General features: G+C 44.5%; 1 protein-coding gene across 3 annotated transcripts; it reads right to left on the bottom strand.

Moving 5' to 3' along the window:
- Nucleotides 1–70: 70 nt before the first annotated feature.
- On the bottom strand, nucleotides 71–25,563 carry crocc (ciliary rootlet coiled-coil, rootletin). Of its 3 annotated transcripts, none has more exons than XM_030419338.1 (38): nucleotides 25,357–25,563; nucleotides 21,541–21,807; nucleotides 21,116–21,245; nucleotides 20,890–21,032; nucleotides 19,395–19,586; nucleotides 19,229–19,312; nucleotides 19,053–19,144; nucleotides 18,759–18,924; nucleotides 18,572–18,678; nucleotides 18,245–18,472; nucleotides 18,068–18,158; nucleotides 17,166–17,252; nucleotides 16,872–17,090; nucleotides 15,635–15,834; nucleotides 15,361–15,543; nucleotides 14,899–15,043; nucleotides 14,669–14,815; nucleotides 12,574–12,804; nucleotides 12,077–12,270; nucleotides 11,870–11,997; nucleotides 11,489–11,658; nucleotides 11,187–11,366; nucleotides 10,794–10,928; nucleotides 10,547–10,690; nucleotides 9,467–9,705; nucleotides 9,226–9,385; nucleotides 8,973–9,140; nucleotides 8,457–8,880; nucleotides 7,675–7,838; nucleotides 7,451–7,571; nucleotides 7,199–7,362; nucleotides 6,553–6,768; nucleotides 5,499–5,723; nucleotides 5,270–5,419; nucleotides 4,918–5,118; nucleotides 3,819–3,950; nucleotides 2,202–2,375; nucleotides 71–872 (listed from the first exon to the last, which is right to left on the bottom strand). In XM_030419338.1, the coding sequence occupies exons 2-38, from the start codon at nucleotides 21,595–21,597 to the stop codon at nucleotides 786–788; spliced, it is 6,078 nt and encodes a 2,025-aa protein (XP_030275198.1). In that variant the 5' UTR covers nucleotides 21,598–21,807; nucleotides 25,357–25,563; the 3' UTR covers nucleotides 71–785. The 3 variants fall into 3 exon arrangements, with proteins under 3 accessions (XP_030275198.1, XP_030275197.1, XP_030275199.1); XM_030419337.1 differs by having other exon boundaries at nucleotides 21,541–21,804; XM_030419339.1 differs by lacking the exon at nucleotides 21,541–21,807.
- Between the last annotated feature and the right edge of the window lie 362 nt (nucleotides 25,564–25,925).

The raw sequence follows: 25,925 nt of genomic DNA, 5'->3' as shown, positions 1-25,925 counted from the left end.
TGAGTCAAACGTGAGTCATCGCTGTAGCTGCAGCTCAGCACGCTGAAAGGTATTCTATCAAAGACATGAATTATGGTGCACACAGTGACTTTATTCTCCTGCACACATGTGGCTTCCATGTGTACTGTCCATACAACTGCTGCTATTAATCATCAGCCTGTCTGCGTTCATACAGTAAGTGAAAAGTATGTACAGCTAGTAAAACGATTATTAACTAATAAAAGACATACTGTAAGTGTACATCATCCTGCAGTACAAAACTGTCTATATGTCACACAATCGGAGAGAAAATACAGTGCGGCGCCTTCATTTTGCCTCCCTCTTAGTGTCTTAGTGTCTTTGACTGGTAATATAAATGTGGAGAAGTCTGGGCCAAGCTGGCACTGCATCCAGATTCTGTCTGGAGGGGAATCCTTGGTTTCTTCTTGAATAAGCGCAGGAAACTTGGGAAGATGTTGAGCAAGGATCAAGTGCAGCTGGCTGCCAGTAATCAGCAGGCTTTTGGCTTCGTTGGCGCAGCTGCCGAATCACATCGCTCCGCTCCCCCGCCGCCTGTCAACATGCTGCGAGTTGAAGTGTACTTCACTGCACGAAACATCGATAAAACACCATCGAAATGACACAAATTAAAACAAATACTATTTTAAACAGTGGAGTTAGACTTTGAACACTTTTTAGGTAATGTTCCTGTGAGTCAATATTGCTTTCAGACATCCATGACAAGTGGATTTTCCCTGGATTAAAAATGTGTCGTGTGCTGGTGCTTCGGTTTTTCAAGCTGCCTCTCAGTTCCCTGTAGACAATAAGGAGGATGGTAGAGAAGGTTGACGCCGTTTCATCTCTTGTTGCAGCTGCTCCTTCAGGGTGGACACCTGCAGTAAGACAGTGGGTGACAAAAGTTAAGAATCTCCTTTGTATTTAAGACAGAGTTGGCAGAAGTGATACAGATACTTGTGCAAAAAAAAACCAAACAGCTTCTTTATAGTGTACAGGCTCAGAAATGTACTCAAAGTATAATAAAAGTCAAAAGTATCACTCTGAAGGGATCTATAACTCAAACACTATTAAACTTAGAGATAGAGTCGGTTGGATTTGTCCAAGCCGCTTGTAAACGCACCAGAAATGTAGTTGTTGAGTAACATCCCGCGGACGTAAATACCGACATTTTGAGTTTTTAAAGTGTCACAAACACAGCAAAGAATTAGGAAATTAGAAAATTTAGTCAGAGGGCTGCAGGGTCCCTGCAGATTCAAGACACTAACAAGCCTTTTCTCCCCATTTAAGTCTCCCTCTCACTCTGTGTCCGTTTTTTTGGGGGGGGGTTTTGCGTTGGTTTGTCTCACTAAATCAGCTGTGCCTGACGTGCACTGATAGGCTGAAATCAGTCTTGTGATTTTGGGAAGGCTGTGTGCGGTGGCACAAAATGAAAATAATGTATAATTCCCGTCAACAGTAGTGACGGGCCTGTTTTGTAAATGTAAGGAGTGGCAAGTTCAGACATTTGTGTTAAAATGTTGAGAGTAAAAGTAAAAAAGTAGTACAGATAACTGAAAAAAAGTACAGTAGCGAAGTATTTGTACTTCATTACTTTCCTCCTCACATGATTACAGATTCAGGATGTGTACGAGGGCCATCCGCAGGAGGATGCAGGAGCTTTTTTTAAAAATTATTATTATGGTTGAAATACTGTCCTATTTTGCAGAATTTACAGATGTGGCTCCTGATGCCTGGCCGAGGAGCAGGGTTTGAAATGAACAGGAGGACAGATGGTATGGCATTTTCACTTCTGGATGCGCACACGTATACATGCATAAACACCCTGCTGACGTCTCTCTCAATCTAAACAGGTTATTGTGACGCGTTAACTTCTCACTGCTCTCACTGTTGCTTGTTTGGCAGCTGTGTGTCCCGCTGATTTACACTGTTTGTTTACACTTTTTTATTTGAAGTATTGTTTATATCTACATGGTTGCGGTCCAATTGTTGTTCGTGTATGAAGGCTATCCTTTACAGTATGTACAGCCTGGTTTATATACAGCTGACGGTCTGTCAGCCTTCTTTTCCTCTGCTGATGTTTTTGAAACACAATGTCCACTTTCAAGTACTCTATTACATCTGAGGTCAGCGCTTTCATTGTCGCTGGGAGCAAAGAGTTTAAAAGGTTAACCTGAGAAACCTTGACAACGTCACGATGTGTGTACCTGCTCCTCCAGGCCTTTGACCCTGTGTCGGTGAGCTCGCTCTCTCGTGCCCAGCGTTCGCTCGACGTCCCTGAAGCTGGTCCTCAGTCTCTCCAACTCCCGCTGGGCCTCGTCACGCTGCTTCACCAGACTCTCACACAGACTGTGAGACTGCTCCATCTCAGCCAGCTGAGTCTGCTCAAACCACACACACACACACACACACACACACACACACACGGGGAAAAGGATGGAGAGATGTTGGTTCAGTTTGCTTTTTCACACTGCATTTCAAAAGGAGAAAGCTAAACTAAACAAAACTGCAATCATGTTGGAGGCTCTGTGTTGACCTGGAGAGAAACCACACTCGTGTTTTCTGGAGGTTAATGAACCTGAAGCCTTTCTGGAACAATGTAAGTCCAACCATTAAAGACATTATGGGACGTGCCTTTCCAAACAACTATGCTGTGATGTACCCGTAGGGAACACTGAGGAGGCGACGTCCAGATGCGAAAGAAAGCAGCAAAAATGTGTGTAGCCTGCAAAAAAAAAAGCTTTAACAAGAAGTAGCTGTAAAACTCAACTACGGAAAAGAAAAAGCAACTTTTTGTTTTGTTCATGAAAAATGCACCGATCTTTCGAGAGCTTAAGGAAATGTTTTTGGCAGAAATTGTGAAAATAAGGAAAGTTTACCAAAACAAGATTCTGAACAAATAACAAATGAGAGTGTACAAGAAAAAGGAAAGTACTGAATGAACGTCTACACTTGTGACACTTGACTAAACATTACAAATGTTCTGAGACAACGAACATCTGTGATTTTTATTGGTCTGGAGAAGCTCCTCTGACAAATGGCTGATGACCCCACGCAGAGAAACCTCCAACATGCACATTCTCCACTTTTCTGCTCAAGTATATTCAATTCCCTTATTTTGTGTTGTACTGGGAATTAATGAAGAAAGACATAATATTCAATGTGATTACAACAAAAGTCAGTGAGAATATGTATGTATGTATGTCATTATGCAGCCTCAAGACCCAAACTGCCTGAGGGAGAGGAAATGACCACTTCAGCTGATCAACAGTCTGGAAGAAATTTGACCAAATTAGGAGAAATCTGAACGGTGGTCGGAGACGTAAACCAGCCTGAGATAAACAACTTTAATGACTCTTTCAGAATTCCTAAGAAACCCACTGTAACTGCATTTATTTACTTGTTTATCGCATTTCTGTGGTTGAATAAAAAGCATTGTTATTATGATTAAGCTTCAAGAAAATGTAAACCACTTCCTCCTGCAAACAAACCCCCTCTGGTTTAATAATAACTGAGAGTAAATTATTTACACACAATATGAAGCCCAAACTATGGAGTTTATTTGTCGTGTGAAAGACTGATTTGTGTCTCTGTAGCGTCTCTGTAATGCGCATCTTTGTCGTTGTCCTTCAGTGGAACGTGATGGACTCTCCAGCAGAGGTGTGAAGCAGCTAAGAAAACAAAGTCTGTCCTGGTGCCAGCGTCCACTGTGCTGACAGCAGTTTGGCGTGGCTTCTAACAGGCCGCCTGGTGTGTCGTAATAAAGGCAGGTATGATCTGTGATGAATCTGTCAGTGTATGTTTGATCAGCTGTTCCTCCCCACCTGCAGCATCAGTATCTGTTGCTGTGCTTCCTGCAGCTCCTGTTCAGCGGTGTTCAGAGAGCGATCCAAGCGGCCTTTCTCTGCAGACAGACGCATGCTGCCTTCTTCAGTCTTCAGCTTCTGACGTTCAACCTGAAGAAAAAGGTGCGTTTAGAATAAAGAAGAAGCATGGCAATGAGTCGCATGTAAAAAAAGTATGATTTCATGTTACCGTCGCACACATGCAGCAATAATTCTGCATATTGAGAAAACATGGCCGAATACAGAAACACTGAAGGCAGCACGGACAACAACGGAAACTGTTTTCATGGGGGACACTAAAAATTGATGTCTGCAGTTGGGACACGCTTGCTGTTGCCATGATTTGTAGGCTATCCATAAGCAGTGTTGGAAATGCTTTAAAAGGTATACTTTCTGTATTTTCTATGTGGCACAACAAGCTGTCCCAGCCATTTTCATCACTTTTTAGTGTCCCTTTGAAACAATTTTCATCGTCTGTGCCTGTGCTAACTGCAGCCTTCCTGTATTTGCCGTACATTGAGCTCCAAGCAATATGTGTTTTTCATATACAGTTATTCGCTGTGACATTGTTTTCAGATGCTAAAACAAAATCTAAAGCAGCCGTATTGAGAATGTTAATGTTGCTGTTTTTAATGATCCGTCGTTTTAATTGATTTTCTACTGTTGAGCACTTTGTGACCGAGCCCTGTGAAAGATGCAGGAGTTTTAAAAGGTTTTGAAAAAGTTTTGTCACAGAGAAATGTGTTCTTTACATCCAGCCAACACTTTTAAACGTCTTTTGTTTAAATCTGATTATTCAAAATGACTTGTTTTTCAATAATTCGCCTAAAATTAAGTGAAATAGACACCAAAAAGATGGGTTTTTTGTGTCATTTTTTGATCCTCTACGAGCCGACCTCCCATTAGGCACCACTCACTGTGACATAGCAGGGTCACAAAGTTTTTGTTTGGCTCATTATTGGTAAAACCCAACATGTGTCCATCCAGCTCATGAACTTTGGATACACAAATGGTCCTTTGTAAAGAAATGACTCAGTGGAACAAGTGTCACATTTGTTGTGATGAACACAGTGCTGACCTTATCCAGTGTGTTCCTCAGTGCATTCTTGTCCTTCTCCAGCCTCACAGCCTGTCTCTCAGCATCTTTCTTCTCCGTCTCCAGCATGGCGACCGCTCGCTGCAGCCCACGCAGTCGCTCCTCGACAGCGGCCCGCTCTGTCTGAGCTGACTGGGCGCCGCGCTGAGCCTCAGCAAGACTGGCTGAGCGCTGACGCAGAGCCTGGCCGAGGGAAGACAGAGATCACATACAAACACACGATTCTAAGACTGCTGAAGTGACGATGATGATTATAATGTATAAAATCTTCTGTACTGGGACACTTTCTTCTGCGGCCTCACAGATGTCTTGTGGCATGAACTTTCTCCCTCACCTCTTGAGTTTTGTCGAGCTCAGCCTCCAGGTCCTCTCGCCTCAGCTCGCTCTGGTTTAACTCACTCTGCAAGCTCTGCACACGCTCAGTGAGGGCGGACATATTCTTCTTCCCCTCCAACAATGAGGCCCGGGCTTCATCCAATCTTTCCTAATTGGTACAAAAAAAATCATCACATCACTGTTCAGTTTTCATCCCCGTTGTCCTTTCTTCTTGCTGTCTCACCCACCTGCAGAAGCCTTCTGTCCTGTTCGGCCACACTCAGCGTCTTCTGCAGAGCTGCCAGACGACTCTCTGTGCTGCTCTGAGAAGCTGCCGCCTCTTGGATGCTCTTTTTGAGAGAAGACGTCTTCTCTTTGAGCAAAGATTCACCTTCTTGTGCTTTGAGCAGAGCCTGGCTCAGCCTCTCCACCTCTCTCTGGAGCAGAGACGCTCTGGCCTCTCCTTCTGCCACCTGTAGTTTGTACGGATCAGATTTATGAGTGACCCAGTCAGCAAACCGAAAAAGCATTGTTTTCTTTATTGGACAGGGAGCGGCGAGTCAGCTGTTTCCTATCTGCAGGACACAGTTTAGAAATAAACTATTAAATGCATTCTCATGAAATTTACATTCAACATAACTTTTTCGTTGTTTATAAAAGTTGTGTTACTTCTTAATGACCGTGCTGTGATTTAAATAAAAAAATATTTATTTGCACCTTTAATCCTGTTACAATGATTTATATAATAATTCAATAAGTAACTTAAAGTGTATATTTGGGTGCACCTAGATGAAAAAGTCAGGCGCACCAGTGCAGCTGGTGTAAAAACTTGGTCTGGAGCCCTGTTAGCACGCAAAAACACTGAACCCACACGTTGAACATGGTCAAGATTATACCTGCCAGACATCAGCATGTTAGCATTCTGTGAAGCTTCACAGAGCTGCTAGCATGGCTGTACTCTATTCTCTCTATTCATTGAATATTCATTTATTATAGGATACTCTATCTTCATATTTCACATTGTTGAATGTTCATCTGACTAAATGTCCATGTAGGTTACACTCACGGGAAGAGCATCAATTGAACGATGTCCCTTTTCCCCCTTATAATTAGGACAAGATTACACAGTTTTGTTTTGTTTTTTATAGAAAACCTTCTAAAAAAAATTAGGAAATGATTAGAAAATTAAAGATCCAAGACTCACAAAAGATATCACAAATGTACTTATAATCTCATAATATCATAATCAGATTAAGCACTCATAACTATGAACCTGAAATGATCTTGCATCAGTCTGTGTACCTGTTTCAGCAGAGTGTCATGACGATCCTGGGAGGTCTGGCTCTCAGCCTCTCGGTCTCCCAGACTCAGTTTGAGTCTCTGCAGCTCCCCCTCCAGACTGCGCCTCCCCAGCTCCACCCTGGTGGCCCGGGCTTCAGCTGCCTCCAGCGCCTCCCGCATACGCCTCCTCTCCGCCTCCAGACGCATCTCGGCAGCTCGCTGCTTGTTCAACAGATCCTGTTGAGACAGAGGGAGCACAGAGATCCTCCGTGAGACTGGTTTGTGTACTTCTAGAGAGTATTTGTCACATAACAAATATATGTTTCTTTTATGCTTTTTCCACTTTAAGAGTCTCACTTTCACTTCGTGTCCTCCTGTTGTCCAAAGTTATTCTGAAGGTTGCTGGCTTTAAAAACAGACATATGGAGAGCTGACATGTGAAACCACAAGAGGTTTGACACTCTGTGTGTGTGGCATCTGTTGTTATTACATTCCCTGAGATCATGTGTCCAGACCTGGCTCTACTGTTGAGTGCTGCCATATGGTGATCATAGCAGATCAGTGGTCACCGCTGTGCCCGTGACAACACAGTACATGGTGTGTGTGTGTGTGTGTGTGTGTGTGTGTGTGTGTGTGTGTGCACACTAGTACACAAACGTGTGTGTACCTGTGTGTGTTTTTTATCCATGTCAGAGGCCTGCAGCGCTCGCTCTAAATCCTTCATGCGGTCAGTGAGCGCCCTCCTCTCCCTGTCTCCTCTCCTCACCGCCTCCTCCTGCTGCTGGAGGAATATCTGAGTGGTGGTCAGACGCTCATCCAGTCCTCGCTTCCCTACATTCACACACACATTTAAGATTGAAATTATTTTCTTCCTTTGGTTTGAGCTTTTCTCCTGAAACTTCATGGACAAATAACAAACCTTCTTGGTATTCCTGTAAGGTGATTTGCATCTGAGTGAGACGACTCTGAGCCGAGTCTCGTTCCCCAGTCAGCTCCTCCAGCTCCCTCTGCAGGACCCCCAGCCGGCATCTGGCCTCATCCTTCAAAATCAGCAATAAACAAAGGCTTGAGCCATGCACACATGAGAAGATATCCTGCAGTCGTTATGAATATTTACTTTGAGACTTAGTATTTTTGGTGTACCCGATCTCTCTGTGCGTCACGCAGCTCCTGGAGGAAGTCTCTCAGATCACTTCTCAGTGTGTCGGGGTCCAGCTCCGGCTGAGGGAGAGGCAGAGGTGTATTTCCTCTCTCAGGAGACACGGCTCCAGAGCCCAAAGTATTGTCTGGGGTGCTTACATGAAATTCTGTAGAAATTAAATATAAAGTGCTGTAAGCCCATCGTACAAAACTTTTTATTAATTTTTTTTTTAATGTTGGAGCAAAGGAAGGGAGGAGCGATCACGTGATATTATCAAACCAGAACTAATGCAATTTTCTTTTGTTTTTTCTTTCATTTGCCTTCATTTTATTTCTACATAATATTTTTGGTTGTTTGTCATTTACGGTCACTTAATAATTCATTTTTATATATTTTTTCTTCAATTTGATTTAAGTGCGTTGTGAATGCTGATTTAATTTTGCATTGCTATCCTTTTCACAGCTGCTCTGTTGTTGTCAGCGGTGCTGGCTGCACATGTGACAGCTGACCAATCAGAGCAGACTGGGTATCCAGGAGGTGGGGCCTTGAAGAGACAGGAGCTAAGACTAAGAGTGTTTCGGACAGAGGGGGAATACAGAGCTGCAGCGCTGGACAAAATGAGGAAACTGTGTTTTTTTGAACATTAAAGTGTGTAAGACTATTCTAGTCAAAATATTATCCTGAACCTGTAAAAATATGAACCTGAAAATGAGCAGAATATGTGTCCTTTAATGTCTGAATAAATGCCTCAATTGCAGAGGTAAGGTACATGTGTCATCCGCACCTTTAGGAGGCGACAGTGAGGAGCGCAGTGGTGAGATGCTGTGGTGGCGTGACATGGTGCCCGGTGATGTGGAGCTCCCCCCTGGGCTCCTCCCCCGGCCTCCTCTGCCACTCGCACCAATGCCCAGTGTCCGCGTCAGCGCCGACTGAACACTGCTCAGGCGGAACTCCAGGTCCCTCCTCCCGGCCTCAGCGCGGACCAGCTCGGCCTCTGTGGCGGCCAGGCGGCCCTGGGCCTCGCTCAGCTGCAGGCTGGACTGAGCGGCAGAGTCATGAGCCGCCTGAGCGCGCAGGGCGAGGTTCTTAGCTTCATCCTGCAGCTTCTTCTCACAGCCGCGCGCCTCCTGCAGCTGAGCAGTCAGTTCTCTCTCGCAGCTCCGCCAGCCTGACTCCAGCTCCACCAGGCGCTTCTGAGTCATAGAGAGCTGAATAAAAATAATAACAAGTTTGTGACACAGTGAAGAAAAGCCAGTAAGCAAAAGTCTGAACACGTCTTTTCACTCTCCTCCATCCTCACCTCTTTCTTCAGGGAGTCTCGAGCTGTTTCAGCTTCGGTTAACCTCTGCTTGAGGCTGAAAACCTCCCTCCCTTTCTCCTCTTCTCTTTGCTCCTCCAGCAACAGGCGAGTCTGCAGCTCTGCCACCTCCCTCCCCTTCTGCTCCTTCTCTCCATCCAGGACCTTCAGCTGGAGCCAAGAGAAGCACATCATTAAGGAAAAACCTGAGACTGAACTGGTCTGTTGACAGAGGTGTGATGGAGGGACAACAGACCTGTCGGCGTTGCTCTTGCAGTTCTCGTCGAGCTTCGAGTCGTGACCTTTCAACTTCTCTCAGGCAGCTCCGCAGCTCCGCCACCTCCTTCTGAGCAGAAGAGAAGTTCTCCTCCAGCACCGCCAGCCTCTGCTCCTTCTCCTCACACTGTCGCTTCACACTGAAGAACCGAACACACTGTGAACATTACATATCTGTCATTTCAGTCAACGTTTCATTTGCCATTCGTTGAAGCTTTTACCTGATTCTCTCTGTTTCTGCACCTCGCAGAGTTTCTCTCAGCTGACTGTTCGACTGGCTGATGGTGTCTCTCTCCTTGCTGACGTCGCAGAGGCTGCGTCGCAGCTCCGTCACCTCTCTTCTGTAGTTTTCTGCCTCTTCCTGAGTTTGGTTGAGACGGCGCTCGGCATCCAACATGTCCCGCCGCAGCTGGTCTCGGCTCTCCTCGCTAGCCGCGAGAGAAGCTCTGCACTGGTCCAGCTGGAGGGCGACAGTCATGTGAGGTGAACTATCTCATAACGGCCGGCAGGAAGGTCTGTTTTGGATTTGCTAGTTCACAGGACACTTCAACAGTTTTCACTCAAATGTGAAGGCAGATTAGATCTCGCTGGTTCGGTGGACATCCAGGAACTTTATTACGAAACTTTATGAATCATGCAAGACAGGGTGTGTTTATAATTGCTGTGCTTGTTTATACTGTTCATCATGTCTCATATCTACTCCTCTGACGATGTGTTTTCTTCAGCTCTTTAATCTCCCAGAACTTCCTCTGCTCAAATAAAACTTATCTCAACTGTTTTCATCACTTAAACTTCAGTCGATACTTTAACACACTTTTCTTTAAACACTTGCACTTTAATTGACTCTTTGTCCTAAATCTGTTTCACACATTTGACATTTCATCTCCCTTCAATTCTTAAATGTTAACTCAGGCAAATGGCGCCTCCTGCATTGTTGTCAGAAAGGTTTTTGGTCTGAGTCCGTACTTCAAGTCCTACTACAACTTTCACTTCTTCTGGCAGTTTGACTCAATTCAACACAAATGTATTTTATATTAGTATTTCAACGGTTTCAGAATTTCACATATATTTTCAACTGCAATGTTTTTGCAGAGAGGAAACTTTTTCTTTAGAAATATAACCCTTTGTAGTCATACCCTTACTTTAATGGAAATAAAACAGCAAGTGGATCCCATGATTTAAACTTCATGTATGTTATTGTGAGATACTGTTGCTGGATATAGATGATAGACTATCATTCAAATAATAACTTAAAGAGGAGTGAGTGTGTTCTCTGTTTTTAACTTCACCGCCTCATCTACCTCTTTGAGAGCAACATCAGCACGTGACTGAAGATCGGCACACGTCTCTTGCAGACTGTGGAGTTCCCTCTCATGGACAGAAGCTGCGTCCTCCAGCTGAGAGTGAAGCTCCAGCAGCTCTCTGCTCAGAGCCTCAACTCTGATCTGTGTAAAAAGAGAAAGTCCATTGGTGACGCTCCCTCATATGTTTATGTAATACAAGACTAGAAGATATCAGAACATGAACTCAAACAGGAAGTCACATCACCTGCTCCTGCTCTTTGTAGTGGGCTGCTTCTCTCGACATCTGGTCGGCCTCCAGGGCTGCAGCTGACAGCTCAGCCTGCAGGGAGGACACCCTGTCGGACAAAACTGTTTTCTCTGCCTCCTTTAGAGAAAGAGCCTGGGAAGAGAGGAAAGGTCGGGTTAACAAAGAGGGAAACGCGCAACAGATGTAGCAGAGTTGAGCCACACGGTCCATATTCTGAATCTAATATGGCTAACTGAGGATTGTTTTTTACTTTTTAAGGGTCTGATGAAGGAAGTCTTGTAAAATCATGTTAAATAATTACTTTTCCCTCTTTTTAAATAAAACCAGCTTGTTTTCATCTGATGCAGAGTGATTTAAACCCTCCTCATACATCATACACCATGACCAGACCTGTTGTTTCTCCGTCTCAGCCTGCAGCAGACTCTGATCTCTGTCATGCTGCAGACTCCTCAGTTCATCCTGCAGCTCGTCTCTCTCCCTCTCTGCTCTGACGAGCTGATCCTCTGCCTCCTGTCTCATCTTCCTCAGAGCGCCCTCATGCTCCATCAGCAGGCTGTGCCGCACCACCTCCTGTTACACGGAACAGCCAAGAGCACAAACATGGATTAAACAGCCATCAGCACCTTATCGGAACAGTAAAAATAGCATTACAGGCGGTGTTTGAGTCACACTTAACCAGTGAACCTTCTAACCTTCTCTGAGACCAGTCTCTCCACCTCCTCCTGATGTTCGGAGATGGCCTTGCGTAAAGACTGCTGGGCCTCCAGCTGTGCAGCATTTAGAGTCTGAGTCAGAGCTTGTTTCTCCCTCTCAGCCTGGGCCAACACATTCTCCCCTTCTGAGCGCAGACGCCTCAGTTCAGCTGGAAATCCCAACCAGGAGAGGGAAACCATTAGGTCCCATGATACCAAACAAGCCAAATAAAGTTATTTGATTGATTGATTAAACATTGATTGATTGATTAAACATCGTATATCTTTTAAATAAGGACTTTGGTGTCATTTGGTGTCATGTTTTTCAAAATCCTTTTATTTTTGTATGTTTCTTCTACAAACCAACCCTTTGTTACCCACCTGCTGCGGTCTCACAGCGGACTCGTAGGTTTTGGTTCTCCGTCTCCAGCTGCTCTCGACGAGACTCCCCCTGAACAAGCTGCTGCTGCACCTCGAACAGACTCGTTTCCAGGGACTCCCGCTCCGACCTGCAGGGTCACAAACACAAGTTGCACACACAGGCTTGCGTGGAAAGTGTATGTGTCATTGACGGACAGTTAAACACACCTAGAGGCAGCGAGTTCTTCTGACAGCACCGTGTTTTCTCTCTCAGAGGCTGTCAGCTGGACCACCAGCGCTGCTTTGTCTCGGGCCAGTTCTGCCCGACTGCGGCCGGCCTCCTCTAAGGCCACCTCGTTCCTCTGACCCTCTCCTCTGGCAAGACTCAACTCTGATCCCAGAGACGTCACTTCCCCACAAAGCTGTCAAATGCCAAAAATGAAAAACGACATGAGTGAAAACAAACTTAAAGTCAAACTGGGAAACTGGCCTTTTATGGCTTTATAGATAGGTCAGCTGAAGATATGACAGGAAACAGGGGGAGAGAGAGGGGGAATGACACGCAGCAAAGAGACCCGGGCCGGGAGTCGAACCCAGCTCCGCTGCAGAGCCTTGGCACAACTATAAAACAGTGTCAAAGCTGCATAAGAAGTATCTCATCATCCCCTCTGTTTTTAGGGTGGATTTACACTTTAAATAAGGATGTAATTTAATCTGTTATGTACCTGGGAAAGTCTCTCCTGCAGCTTAACTCTCTCCGCCCTGAGACTCTGGAGCTCTGCCTCCATCCCCACCTGGCTCAGCTCCACATCCTGCAGTGACTGGTGCAGCGTGATGCGAGCAGAGTCCAGCTCCAGACGGTCCTGCTCCAACCGGACCAGCTCGTCTCGGATGGTCAACTTCTCCTGCTCCGCCTCCCGCTTCTGAGCCTGCAGGGTGGCCTTCTCCTCCTCCAGCTTAGAGATGGAGAGAAGAGAGAGATGGTCATATTACTATGAATGTTACACATACAAATTACACTGAACTGTGCTGCTTTGCTATACCTTTCATAGCCCCATGTCATTACCTTTGCACTCCCCTCATTCAAAATCTGGTCGAGTACGTGTGAACAAACCACGAATTTGACTCTGGTTTTAAAAGGTCGAGTGTGTAGGATTTAGGGACATATTGCCAGGGGTGGGTTATTTTAAAGATGTATTCCGATACAATTACTAATTACCAGTCAGTAACATAACCCAAGTATTACAATAGTCAGTTTGATAACAGACAAATCATCAAGTTTGCCGATGACTCTGTCATTAGCCTGCTAAAGGGAGGGGAATTAGATCATGGCCCAGAGGTGAATGACTTTGTCACTTGGTGTAAGGAGTCCTATCTGGAACTTAACGTGTCCAAAACCAAGGACATGGTAAGTGATTTTAGAACGTCTGCACCTACTCCCAAGCCTACAGAGATAGGGGGATTGGAGGTGGAACTAGTGGAAAGCTACAAATAACTAGGAACTGTGCTGGATAATAAATTATGTTTCCAGACTAATAAGGTCCAACAGCATCTCTACTTCTTTAAGAAAAATGAACACGTTTAATGTGTGCACAAAAATGATGACATTGTTTTATAAATCTTTTATTGAGTCAGTCCTGTCTTTTTCTGTTATTGTATGGTTTGGCAACCTCAACAAGCTGGGTCGGTTTGTTAGTGTTGCTGGTAAGGTTATACGGGTGAAGCAGTCTCCACTCCGTGACTTATACGACTGTCATGTTCTTAAGAAGGCTCTGGCCACTCTGGACTGTGATGACCACCCCCTCTACAGAGAGTTTGTGCTTCTATCCTCAGGTAGAAGGTATAGAGTTCCCACCCATAGGACTAAACGTTACAAACCCTGCTTTGTATGTACTGCCATTAATATGCTGAATTTGCTCAAATGATGTCACTATTGCACTTTCTGCTTCTTTTGCACGCTGCACTTTTGGACTATTGCTTATCTTGGCCTCTCCATGTAGTGATCTTGCACTGTATTTTATTTCATGTACTCATCTTTGTCTATCCGTGTTGTAATGCTGTCTCCATTGCTATTTATTATCTTGAGTGCTGTGTCGTTGGTTTTGTGTTTCTTAATAACTGACTGCAGTTTAATTCTCCCCCGTGGGTATCTGTAATCTAATTACATCTTTTTTCTGTAACTTTACCAGAATACAGTTTACAGTTTTTGTATACTGATTAGACAATCCTGTTACATGTATTCTGTTACTTCTCAAGCCTGCATCGAGAAGTGTGGTTACAGATTGCAAATAATGAAACATTTAGTACATACAAGTAGGTAAAAATACAGGCCTTTTGTATTTTGTTCATATAATTCATTTTTCCTTTTATATTCCTTTCTTTAATGCTACTTTCACATACTTTGTTCTATCATATTGTTTTATTTCCCTCTCATTTAAAATATCTGAATTTTGTGTATACATGTTCAGTGTAAGTCACATGGAGTGTGTTACAAATGCATATCTTTGTGCAATCCTGTATTGTATAACAATAGTAAACTGGACCTGACTTCACTTTGCTGATGGGGATGGGCTACATCTGATGATTTTTGCACCTTGCCTCGGTTTGAACTTCTCTTTAGCTCCCTGTTTTCATTCAACATCATTCATTCATTTGTGTGTCTAACCAAAGACAGCATCATCAATGTCCTTGAGGGAGTGTGAAGTGTGAACCCTTCTTCCTATTTGTAGGATTCACTGCATCAATTTGTCGTACAAACTAGTTCCTTTCATGCATACTGAGCCCTTTCAGAGGACCAACACATTCTTGACATGACCTCACCTGGAAAATGTAGGTGTTCAGGTCAACTTTGTCCTGGGCCAGGCCCTCATTCATGCTCGCCATCTTAGCCAGAGAGTCCCTGAGAGCTGAATCCTCTGACTGCAGCTTGTTGAGCAGCAGAGAGAGCTCTGCGTTACTGCTCTCAGCCTGGAGGTGCAATGAGCATCATACAAAGGTCATAAAAAACACAACTGCACAAGCTTAATTAGCACAAGTTGCCTCTTTCTTACCCGAGCCAGTGATTCAGAGAGTTGTGCCTTCTCTCTCTCCAGCAGCTGCCTCTCAACCTCCACCTGCTGGTGAGTTTCCCTCACTACAGACAGCTCTCCACGCTGAGCTGAGGCTCGGCTCTCACTCTGATCCCGCTGCTTCTGTCTGTGGGGACACATTTTAGGGCAAGTAATGAGAGAGCTAGACTGATTTTGGCTCATTCTCATGTGCAGGAGCGTGCTTTAGAAACTATTTCTCCTGACAGGCATCCAAAAAGTCAAGCTTTCCATGTCTTTGTCTGTCTGCTATGGTGCTTTGGATGAAAGATTTACATCAGATCTAGAGGTAGAAGCACGAGGTAGAAGAGATCTCTCTGTCTGGGAAGCTAATACAGATTTTGGATGGCTTCCTGTAAGCATATTCACTGTGTGGATTAGTGTCAGCATCACATTCACTTAATCACTGTCAATTATCCTGCTTACATCCTCTGAGTCTCTGCCTTCGCTCGGTCTCTCTCCTGGATGGCAGCCTCCTTCTCCTCCCTCTCGTGATCTCGCTCTCGCTGCATGGACGTCACAGTCAGCTGGAGCTTCTCGCAGTCCATTTTCAGCATCTGGTTGCTGCTCTGACCTGCCTTCACAGTCTTCTCCAGGCCCGCCTTCTCACTGCAATGTTCATAATTTGGAGAGTTGAAGTTATATACAAGATTCAAGGATAAGAAGCAGATTATGAAAGGTGATATAACTGTCTGTGAACCTGGCCAGCGTGTCTCTCTCCTGCTTCAGACGCTCCCTCTCTCTCTGTGTGGTCTCCCTCTCTCTCTGAACAGCATCCCTCTCTCTCTGCAGAGCTTGGTTTCGCTGTTCTGCATCTCTTTTAGCCAAATCGGTCTCTGAAAGCTGCTTGCGCAACTGTTGCATCGAGGACTGGGCAGAGATCAGACGTCCTCGAACATCCTGCAAACACAAGCGGAGTCACTTACCTCGAATGGATAAAAGCGTTTCCCTTGCAGGGACAAAACTGAAACTTAATCATGGACCATGGGCCAAAAGCACACACATATTGTATTGTTTTGGATTGTAAAATTGCTAAATGAAACGGAATACCTCAGAGGCAAATGAGAAAGAAATCTGGTCTGATCTAAATCTTTCTCTGAGATTTCTGCATCCAGCTTGATACAATGCAGGTGAAGAGAATTTGTTTGTAGGAGTATTTGGGACTATTTCTTAGGTAGAAAAGCAGTGCCAAACTAAATAAAAACTATCGTGTGAGAAATTGTGTTTCTGGTTATTCAAATTAACTGAGCCTTTAAAGGACCAGGCCAGGTTTTTTGAATTGGGCAGGAAATCATCCATTGTCAGATGGATATGCAAAATGTATTTTAGACCTGAAAAAATATTTTCAGCACTATTCATTGCTGTCAGAAAGCCATTTCTGAAGGGAAACTGAAGCCAATTTATCCATCTGTGCTCTCCATAAAGCCACCAGGCTCCTTTGAAAAAAAAAAACAGTCATTTTAACCTTGTGAGAAAAAGGGGGTTGTTGGTCTACCGCTGCCTTGATCAGTTGTTTTGTTTATGATTTCTGTGTTTCCAAGGCTTAGTTCGGATTCACTGAAGTCACACAATACAAAGTAACTGATGGAGGTAGAAGTAAACCAGCAACGCCTGTGTTCTGCTAGGCAAAATTACTGTTTATGTCAAGGGAGTCTGGTGGCTTCCAAGAAAGTGATACAAGAAAGAAATAAAGAAAGAAATAAAGAAAGAAAGAAAGAGAGAAAGAAAGAAAGGGCTCTCTGATGGGAAAGTCAGCACAGAAAGTATTCCAAATATTGCGTACACTTCAACAGATATTGATTTCTGTAGGTGGGCCTTTTTTTAGGTTGCTGTAATACATTTCACTGCTGCTCCTCCTTGTGTGCGTGAACAGCAAACAGTGCAGCTACATGTGTGTGATTCATATCATACGGAGGGTTAAGAAATTGACTTGTCACCTGCAGCTGGAGCGTCTTGTTTGTGACTGCAGAGCGCAGAGCAGACAGCGCCGAGTCAGGAAGAGGAGCCAGCGTGGGGGGTTGAGAGGGAGAGATCGACCTGCGAGGAGAGGAGGAGGAGGAGTGGCGAGGGGAGGAGCCACGGATCAACGCCAGCAGCGGAGCCCCAGTGTTGTCCTGGTCTGCCTCTGATGACGACTCTCCATCTGACAAAACCGTCTGATGAAAGGGAGTAAAAATGAGGCAGTCCCCTCTTATTGGTATCAAACTGGGTTCATGTGTTTAGTTGTTTACCTGAGCGATGTCCCGCAGGGTGTCCAACAGGGTCTCAGTGTGAGTCCTCATCAGCTGCATGTCAGTCTCATCATTGCCACTCTGCTCCTGAAGGAAGAGGAGCAAAACAAAGCACAGGCAGTTGGAGGATTAAGGTTAATGACCTGATACAGGCGATGAGAAAAAGGACTGTATGGAACGGTTCTTTTGGTACCACCCACAACTTTTCACAATGGAAATGCAAACAATTCTGTAATGAACAGAACTGACCTGACCCGTAATGCTTGGTGGAAACGGGGCTTTTGTTTCCGAATGAAAACAAATTCTTGATAAAAGTTAAAAAATATATCGTTTTATTTACAAATAAGGCTAAAATCCTGAGAAACCTGGGAAGTTTTTTTCACATGTTACTCAAACAGGAGTAAACAGCGTATTTGTTGGGGCATTTTTTCTGTTGTGGATTGCTTCACATTTGAGACGCGTTTCCACTGCAGTTACTTTCTCCTGGGACTAGGAATCTTTGAAAGGAACTCCTTGTTTCCATCAAAGGGACTGGGGTCTAAATTAAGTTCTGGGGACATTATCTTATCCCCCCCAAAACAATGGGGTTGGGGCTAACAGCATTTTTCATTTTTAAAAACCTGCAGATACAAACCAGTTGGTTTTGTATTTAGTGCCTCGGCTCGTTAAATTGTGAAGGCACAGATACATTTAATGGTTGAATACAAAAATGTTTGTATATTTGCAGTCCAAAAAATAACGTTTAAAAACAGCCATATACTTTTTCATACATCAGTTGACTGATCTTCACAGAAAAATGAATGCTGAATCAAATCAAAGTGAACTACAGTGTGTGTTCATAGTGACGATGTCAGCCAGTCCAACAGTATGGCTCACTGATGTGTTTTTTATTCTTTGCTCACCTCAAGTCTCCTCATCAGTACGACCAGCTCTCTGTCTTTCTCTTCAATCTGGCCCTTTAATCTCTCGCCCTCTCGCACTGAGTCAGACAACCTGAGGAACCATCAACAGAGCTTCAAAAAAATATCGTTGAATCAATAAGAAGTTATCCGATGAGAGAGCTGAACACAGTCACTGACCTGACGTTGAGCTCACTCCTCTCTGCGTCTGTTCTGGTCTGAAAGTTCATCATCTCTGCCACTCGCTCTCTCAGCTGCTGCTCCAGCTGAACCCTCAGGGCTTTCTCTCGATCCAGGGCGAGAGCTGCTCCTCCCTCCCGGCTGTGCAGAGCGGCGGACATACCTGAACAGGACACCTGAGCGGAGTGGGACGCCCGGGCCAGCTCATTACGCATATCTGACAAGTCCCTGAGATTGGAGGGAGGTTGGCAGAGAGGAAGATCAAACATAAAACCAGAACAACAGACACAGTATCATTAGGTAAATAGTGAGTGCGTTGATGTCAACCTTTCAGTGGCGCTCTTCATTTCGCACACTTGCCGCCGAAACCCGACCACTTGCCGCCACAGCGTCAGCAGCCGACCGTGTTCGCTACTAAAGTAACTGTGGAAAGACTGAGACAGGAATAAAAGTCATCTTTACAGTTTCTCTTCATTTAAAATGTTTTACTGTTTCATAAGCATCCCTCTCCCACCTCTTCTTCTCTCCTCCAGTCCGACTCCTTTTGTTCCAGTTCCTCCCGGGCTTTAGTCCAATCAGCAGTGAGCCTGCGGATGTCCTGGCTGAGAGCCTCATTGGCCAAACCGGCCTGCTCCAGTTGCTCTCTCAGCATGGCGTTCACCGCCGATAAACTGCTGCTCCTGAAAACACAACAAAAAAACACAGGGGAAAATAAGTGACGTCGACAGAGCTAGACCACCATCAACAATGTGATTCTCTGCGGTGAAGACCAGGAGGAAGTGACTGCGATGTGTCTTTTGTTACTTGCCTCTGTTGTTCTTCCTCCAGACGGATTAAAGCGTCCTCCAGGTTGCTGCTGGTTTCATCTTGATGTCGACCATTTGATGTCTCACTGTCCCCCTACATGAGAAGATTTGACAGGTGAGGTGTTATTGTTTTTTTTTTATGTCAATGTGAATCAATTCATCAATAAGCCCCTCTCACACTCAGACGGTGTTTCTCCAGCTCTGACGACCTCTCCTGCAGCATGTGCTCGACATCCCCACACCTCTTCTTGTACTGAAGCACCTGAAGCAGCAGGACAACTATTATTGACCCGCATCACTCTGATGACCTCATTTCAGGTAAAGACGAGATTAAACAAACTTACCTTGGCCTGAAGCTTCTGCACGAGCTGCGCTTGCCTCTGCTGGCCCTCCTGGTAGGCGGTGAGTTTACGCTTGTAGGCCGCCTGCTCCTCATCCAGCCGCCGGCGCAAATCCACGTTCTGCTGCGCCAGGCTGCGTGACTCTGGTGACTCGTGGTCCCCGTCTCCGGTCTCTAAACGCAGCGCCTGCTCCAGCTGTGGGTTCGATTAAATGTAAGAGGCAGGGGTGATGTTTAATTTCACACAAACATGCTTCTCAGCTGGTCTGTTGTTGATGTGCTGTAAATCCCAACATACTTAGTATTTGAGATTGAAAGTTGAACGTTATCTGTTCTGGCGCCCTCAATCATATCACACAATCCTCCTCATTAAACTGGACTTTGTCCAGTTGTCATGAAATTGTAAATTGTCTGAGCACTTCAGTTTCACATCCAAGATACAAACATATTGAACGCTACATAAACTAAAAATCTGTCTATTCATTTTCAATGACTTGTACATAATTTTTATTTGTATGAAAAGTGCTTTATGAATAAAGTTTGCCTGATTGAAAGAAATCTCACCACAAGGTGTGTTGATACTGAGGGCCGTATGTGAGGGTCACTTATTCTGTACAATTTCACTTCAAAAAATCCTCTCCAGATTTGACAAATCCTTGAATCTGTGCCTGTGTATGAATATCCAGTGATATCATGTTTACTACAGGACCTTTTCTCTATGTAACTCTGTGTCCCATATTCTATTGTTTCAGTCACTCGCTACAGCAGAAAGCGTTGCGGCCTCTCAGCGTGGAGATGAAGTAATTTACTCCAACAACATCTAATTGGTAAAGAAAAAAAAAAATGTGCGCACTCTCCTCCTAAAATCTTTCTGATCACAAACCTGTTCTGTTGTTGATTGTGAGACAGAGATTACTTTGTTGCAGGCGGGACAAAAATGCAGATTAGTCGTCTCAACAGCCTTCATGACTGTTAAAATTGGTTTATGGTAATTAATCAGTTTCTATAACAGACTTTGATTCTTTGATGTGAGTTGTCTTTTGGTTCTGAATGCAGACCTGCGTGTCCCCTTTACTAATGTTCAGCCCAACAACGAGATGTGGCGCCCACCCACCACCCACCACCCACCACACCTCCTCCCATCTCCACTGAAGCCCCTGTTTACAGTCGCCCAGGGTGACAGACGCCATGGTAACATTCCACTTCAGTTCATACCAGCCCCCATCACCTGGGAGACCAGCAAATCTCAGACAAAGACAGAGCTAAAAAAAATACTGAAACAGGAAAAAGGGGAGAGTGCCACAGCATTCCCTGTAGGTGTGTTTAACTTGGACGGTTCTGAGAGTCTTAAACTTTTACTTTTTCTACACTGAGTGCAGATGATGAGCACTGGACAGTCGTGTTGTTACTGATCATATCTAGTACCTCTCTCAGTTTTATCCTCATCTAATCTGTTCCCTCCATCTTGTCATCAGCTGCCATTTGTCATCTTGTCTTACCCTCTCACTAATGGCACCGTACTTGATGGCGAGCTCGTCCCGGTCCGCTCGGCTGTGTGCCAGCAGGTCCTCCAGCCTCGCCAGTTCTCCCTGCAGGACCCGGTTCTCCTCCTGGAGGGACATGACTGAGGACATGGCTCCGGCTGCTCAGGGACACAGGCGAGAGTTAAGGCAAAGGAAAAAGGGTCAAAACACACATTCTGAGGAGCGGATTGTGGCAACTCACAGCTCTCGGTCAGGTTCTTTGTGACAATCTCTCGTACTCGTGCTGGCAGACATGTAGGGGGGGCGTCTGGTGAGGGGCCCCGGACCGTCAGCCTCTTCTCCTCCTCAGACAAAACACTCTCCTCCAACCTCTGATGTGCAAAAACACAAACATTCGGTGCTTTAACTTTGAGACGCTTGAAAAAAGAAAATGCAAAACAAAAAAAGGGAGCCAGGCAAACAAAGTGAAAGGATTCTTATAATAAACCCAGAGATGAGGATGAGGATGATGAGGCTTGGAAAAAGCGCCCCGTGCAAGTTACAATCTGCATGAAACACAACACTGTCACATATAGCCAGCAGCCGTGTTTGTCACATCACACACACCATTACAGCACGTTTAATAAGCATGGGTGGGTGGATGGACGAGGGCCCGGTGCGCCTCACCTGTATCACAGACTCCAGCTTGTTGGAGTCGGTGTCTGAGTTTTCCGCAGCGCTCATCGCTGCGTCCGCAGATATTTAAAAGCCCTCCCGGGGAAAGAGGATTAACTCCGAGTAAACGCTAAGTCCCCACGGGCTGAACCGATCGTCTTGTGTTTCCCAAAGATAAAGAAGAGAAAGTTCGCGACCTGGAGCTGGAAACGTGCCGCCGTCGGAGCCGACAAAGTTTGGGCGCAGAGGAGCAGAGTGCGTTCGTCCCGTCGCCTCCTCCTCCGGCACAGGCAGGCAGAGATTGAGGACAGCAGGATTAGTAGGGTTTAAGATGCACACACCCCTCCACCTCCACCTCCACCACTCCACCACCACTGCTCTCATTCAAAACCCTTTCCAGACCACACCAGAGACACGCCGAAAGAAAACTTTATTAGTCCTCACCCTGCGAGGACAAACATTTGGAGGTGTTTTGACCGTCGTTTAATTGTATTATAATTTTTTTATTGTGAAAAAAAAATGTATTTTATTTTTTTTAAAGTAGGCACAACTGGGTCAAAATTCTTATGGTACAAAGATAAAATATTTTTTGCAGCTCAATCAACAGTCCACCCTGCAGCTTCAGTCTGTAGGTGTCTGGCAGGGCCGGATCTTCCAGCCACAAGGCCTCCAGGTAAAAGTGGCAGGCTCCCAAAACTAGTTTAGTTACAACATGGCTATGAATGATATTTTTTTGGAAAAATATGAAAGGGATCAGTGGTAGCGCTAAAACTACAGAAAATTATCAGATGATATGGAGTGACATAATGTTAATATTTATCCAGGGTTTTTGAACTACAATTTGACGTTGGTGGCCAGCATGGAAGCTAGTTTTCATAGTGGCCAAACGGTGTACTTACATCATCACGTGAAGCACTGCAACCCAAAAATACCTTTTCCCATAATCTTATTAAATTATTTTGAGCATCACAACTCCCGGGAAATTACTCATTTCCAATCAGTATTTTTAGCCATTCGGTGCAATAAAGTTTGGAAAGTCTAGAAGAGCCGCAAGCTTAAATAATTGTATCCCCACTTAGTTTAGCCTGGTGATAAACTGGAAGTTAGCCGGCTCAGTCAGCAGAATTCTCAAGTGCTCACGCTCTATGGGCCCGACAACACAGAAGATCCAGGTATTTTCACCTGGGAAGTCGAGATTTGTCGGGGTTAAAAGCCTATACAGGAACTTATATAGGAAAGAAGTGGGCTCCTGCTCCAGATTCAATCTACTGCCTCACTCCAAACACACAGTTTTTGACATAGGGTTCACCCTCTCTCAGAGACTGTATTATGGACAGATTTGTTTTCAAGCGTCATCAGACAGAAGAGCTGCCAAGCAGGAGTTTGAATCAGTTTTAATAATAGGTTGGTTTTGGTAATTGTACTGACTTTGTTGCATTTTTGTGGCCTTGGCGACTGTTACATGCTCTTTAAATCTTTATTTTTTGAAAAGGGAGTGTTTACATATCTCAACATTCAAACATATGTAAATAATGACTATGAGAATAAAATTTAGTTGCAGCTCTAAATGTGTGTTGATGTGGCATCTTCAAGTATGATAAGGTGTTACAGCCCGTTCTCCCTTATTATCATCATTACGTCATTACAACATGCACCATGAAACATGTGACACATTTATCAGAATAATCTCATAGTTGCCTACCAGCATGAGAGACATGAGAGAACACGTTTGCTTACAATCAAAACTCCAGGAAATACCACAAAAACGGAGTTATCGTTTGTCTTTTAATCTCTAGCTCTTTAATCTTTAGCTTCAAATTGGTATTTCAAATTGTTTGTGTGGTTACAGGTTTTGCTTATGTTTTATTCATGGAAGTGTAAGAAAATTCAGAACAATGTTTTCAAAAGGAGTCTGAAGACATGTGAGTGTAAAACTACGACAGATTCATGAAGGATGAGGCGGTCTGCACTGTTTTACTTGGTGTTTGGATTGTCATAGTTACAGACAAGAGGGTCATTGTGTCAATACCAGACCCCCAGCCTGGCTTTAACACACACACACACACACACACACACACACACACACACGCACACACACACACACACGCACACACAGTTTCACACAAATGCATTCCTTAGCCCTTGACTTTAACGTCCCAACTGTATGTCTCTCACTCTTTCTCAGGGCATAAAATTAAGTGGCCCCACAAGTACAGAGCTAAATATATGTACAACAATCATTTTAACCACAAATTGTTTAGGAAAGGTGCATTATCTAAGAATCGGGCACCTGTCAAGTTCATACTCCAAACAAACAGGGGGCAGCGTATCACCAGAGTCACAGCTAACTGCTGCAGACTGTAGCTGCCCTTAGCAAGTTAGCTCAGTCAGCCGTGCAGCTAGCGATTGGCACCGTGAGCTCAGAGTCCAGGGAAGTGTCACTTGTAGCGCAGGAGCTTTGGACTGAGACGTGCTGAGGCTAGCTGGTTAGCATGCTAACTTTGGTAGATATCTCTGCAACATAATACGTGTCATAATGTCAAAAAACATGTTTAAACTCTTTGTTCACATCATGTTGACAATTTCTGACTGTTTTAAGTTTTTTTTTTTTTTTTACATTACTGTCCCTTTAACCTTGTCAAACAAAAAGAATAATACATGTTAGTGTCGTCTCTTACAGTAGGTTGATATATAACCACTTCAGCTGAAGTCTGGTTACTCTGCTGCCGCCTGGCACGAGATACAGAAGTATCAACTGCTGTACCACCAGACTACAGAGCAGCGTCTGTCATAAGGCAGTATAGTTTGTGTGTGTAGTTTAGGGAATTACGAACAAAAATGGCATTTTACAATCTTGTATTGCATAACGACAATTAAATGAATCTCAAATCCTGAGTAATCTAACTAGGGCATCAAACAACTCCACCCTGAAGTATGCCGTACCACCAGAGCACGGAGCAGCGTCTTTCTCCAGGCCACGGGACTCCTGTACTCATTGTCAACACTCCATTGTCTACCTTATTGTAGACCCTTATAGGCCTATAAAAAAAGACAATTCATTTACATTTGTACGTTGTGCCTTGTCAACAGTTTGGATCCAACTGCAGCCATATTGATGATAATGCTGTCAGTGTCAAGTGATTATGTCACGTTTATGTTATTTGTTTGTGTGATATCAAAGAATAAATTGACTATAGGTTTAGTGGATATCATGTGTAGCGCCCCCAGCTGGCCTGTTAGAGGATGTCTGGCACTGATTTCAGTGAGCAGGATGAGAGCTTCGTACCTGATGAAATACACACCTGTTGATCTTAAACCTCCACAGCTACAGCAAATGTAAGTTTAGCCCAAAATCTTGACTTTTGACTCCAATTTGACTTAAAACGACTTTATGTTTACAACCAGTGATGAAGCCAGGAATGAAGTATCTTAAACTGTTTCCTCTTTCACATTTATACATCATTTGGTGTTCACATAAAGGGAAGTTAGGCACAAACATCCTCTTTATCCCATCACACCAGAATACAGACTACTAGATGGTAATACATCCAGAAGGACACGCCCAAGTTTTGAAAAGTTGGGAGGCTGGATGAAGAGGAGGACGAGGAGGAGGAGTGGGTGGCTGGACGTTAAAGTGTGCATCATCCTAGCACAATAACGTGACCATGAATTCAGACTTTGTTTACCAGCAGCAGAGACTGTGATCCGAACACAAACGCGCTGCTGTGGAAACAACAGCCTGGATACAAAAACGCTTCATACAGCGACATTTACTCTCACTGTGTCTGTCGGCTAACACGCACTTCCCTGTCTGAATTAGAGCCTCACCTCGAGAGATCAGTCTTCTGAGCTTCATCCTGCTGTCCCTCCATTCTCCTGCGCGGGCTTTGGGATCATTAGAGACAGAAACGAACCTCATCCACAGAAGATATCCTCCATGTATCACCAGCTGCTCGCAGCCACTGGTGCCTTGTTCCGAAACCTCCTCCACGCTTTTTCCGGGGAGGGACTTCAGTGAGCCCGCAGCCTGTCTGTCTTCAGCTCTGTCTGTGTGCATGATGGTCTGCTGTTATCATGATGTAGCCTGTGATCACACGCAGCCCATTTCTGTTTATTTCTGGGTAATGCACCGATAACATTGTTAGTTTATAATTCAGATGATTGTGATAAGTCTCAGTATACCATTAACTGGTAAAAACAGTCAAAGCCAGCCGTGGTTTGCGTTTGCTTGGTCAAATCAACCGCACTTTTTTTTTTTTTCAGAAAATGTTTCTCATAATAATATTACCGAAGTTGCCAGTTAGCAAGAAATGCTACCTGACTACCTCAGTCTATCTTTTGAGAATGAGAACCCTCCATTCATTTGTTTTAGGTTTTATTCTATTTTTTATTTATTT

Source organism: Sparus aurata, chromosome 6 (genome assembly GCF_900880675.1).
Source record: "Sparus aurata chromosome 6, fSpaAur1.1, whole genome shotgun sequence".
Classification (NCBI taxonomy): Eukaryota; Metazoa; Chordata; class Actinopteri; order Spariformes; family Sparidae; genus Sparus; species Sparus aurata.
This window is presented reverse-complemented; position numbering and strand designations above follow the sequence as displayed.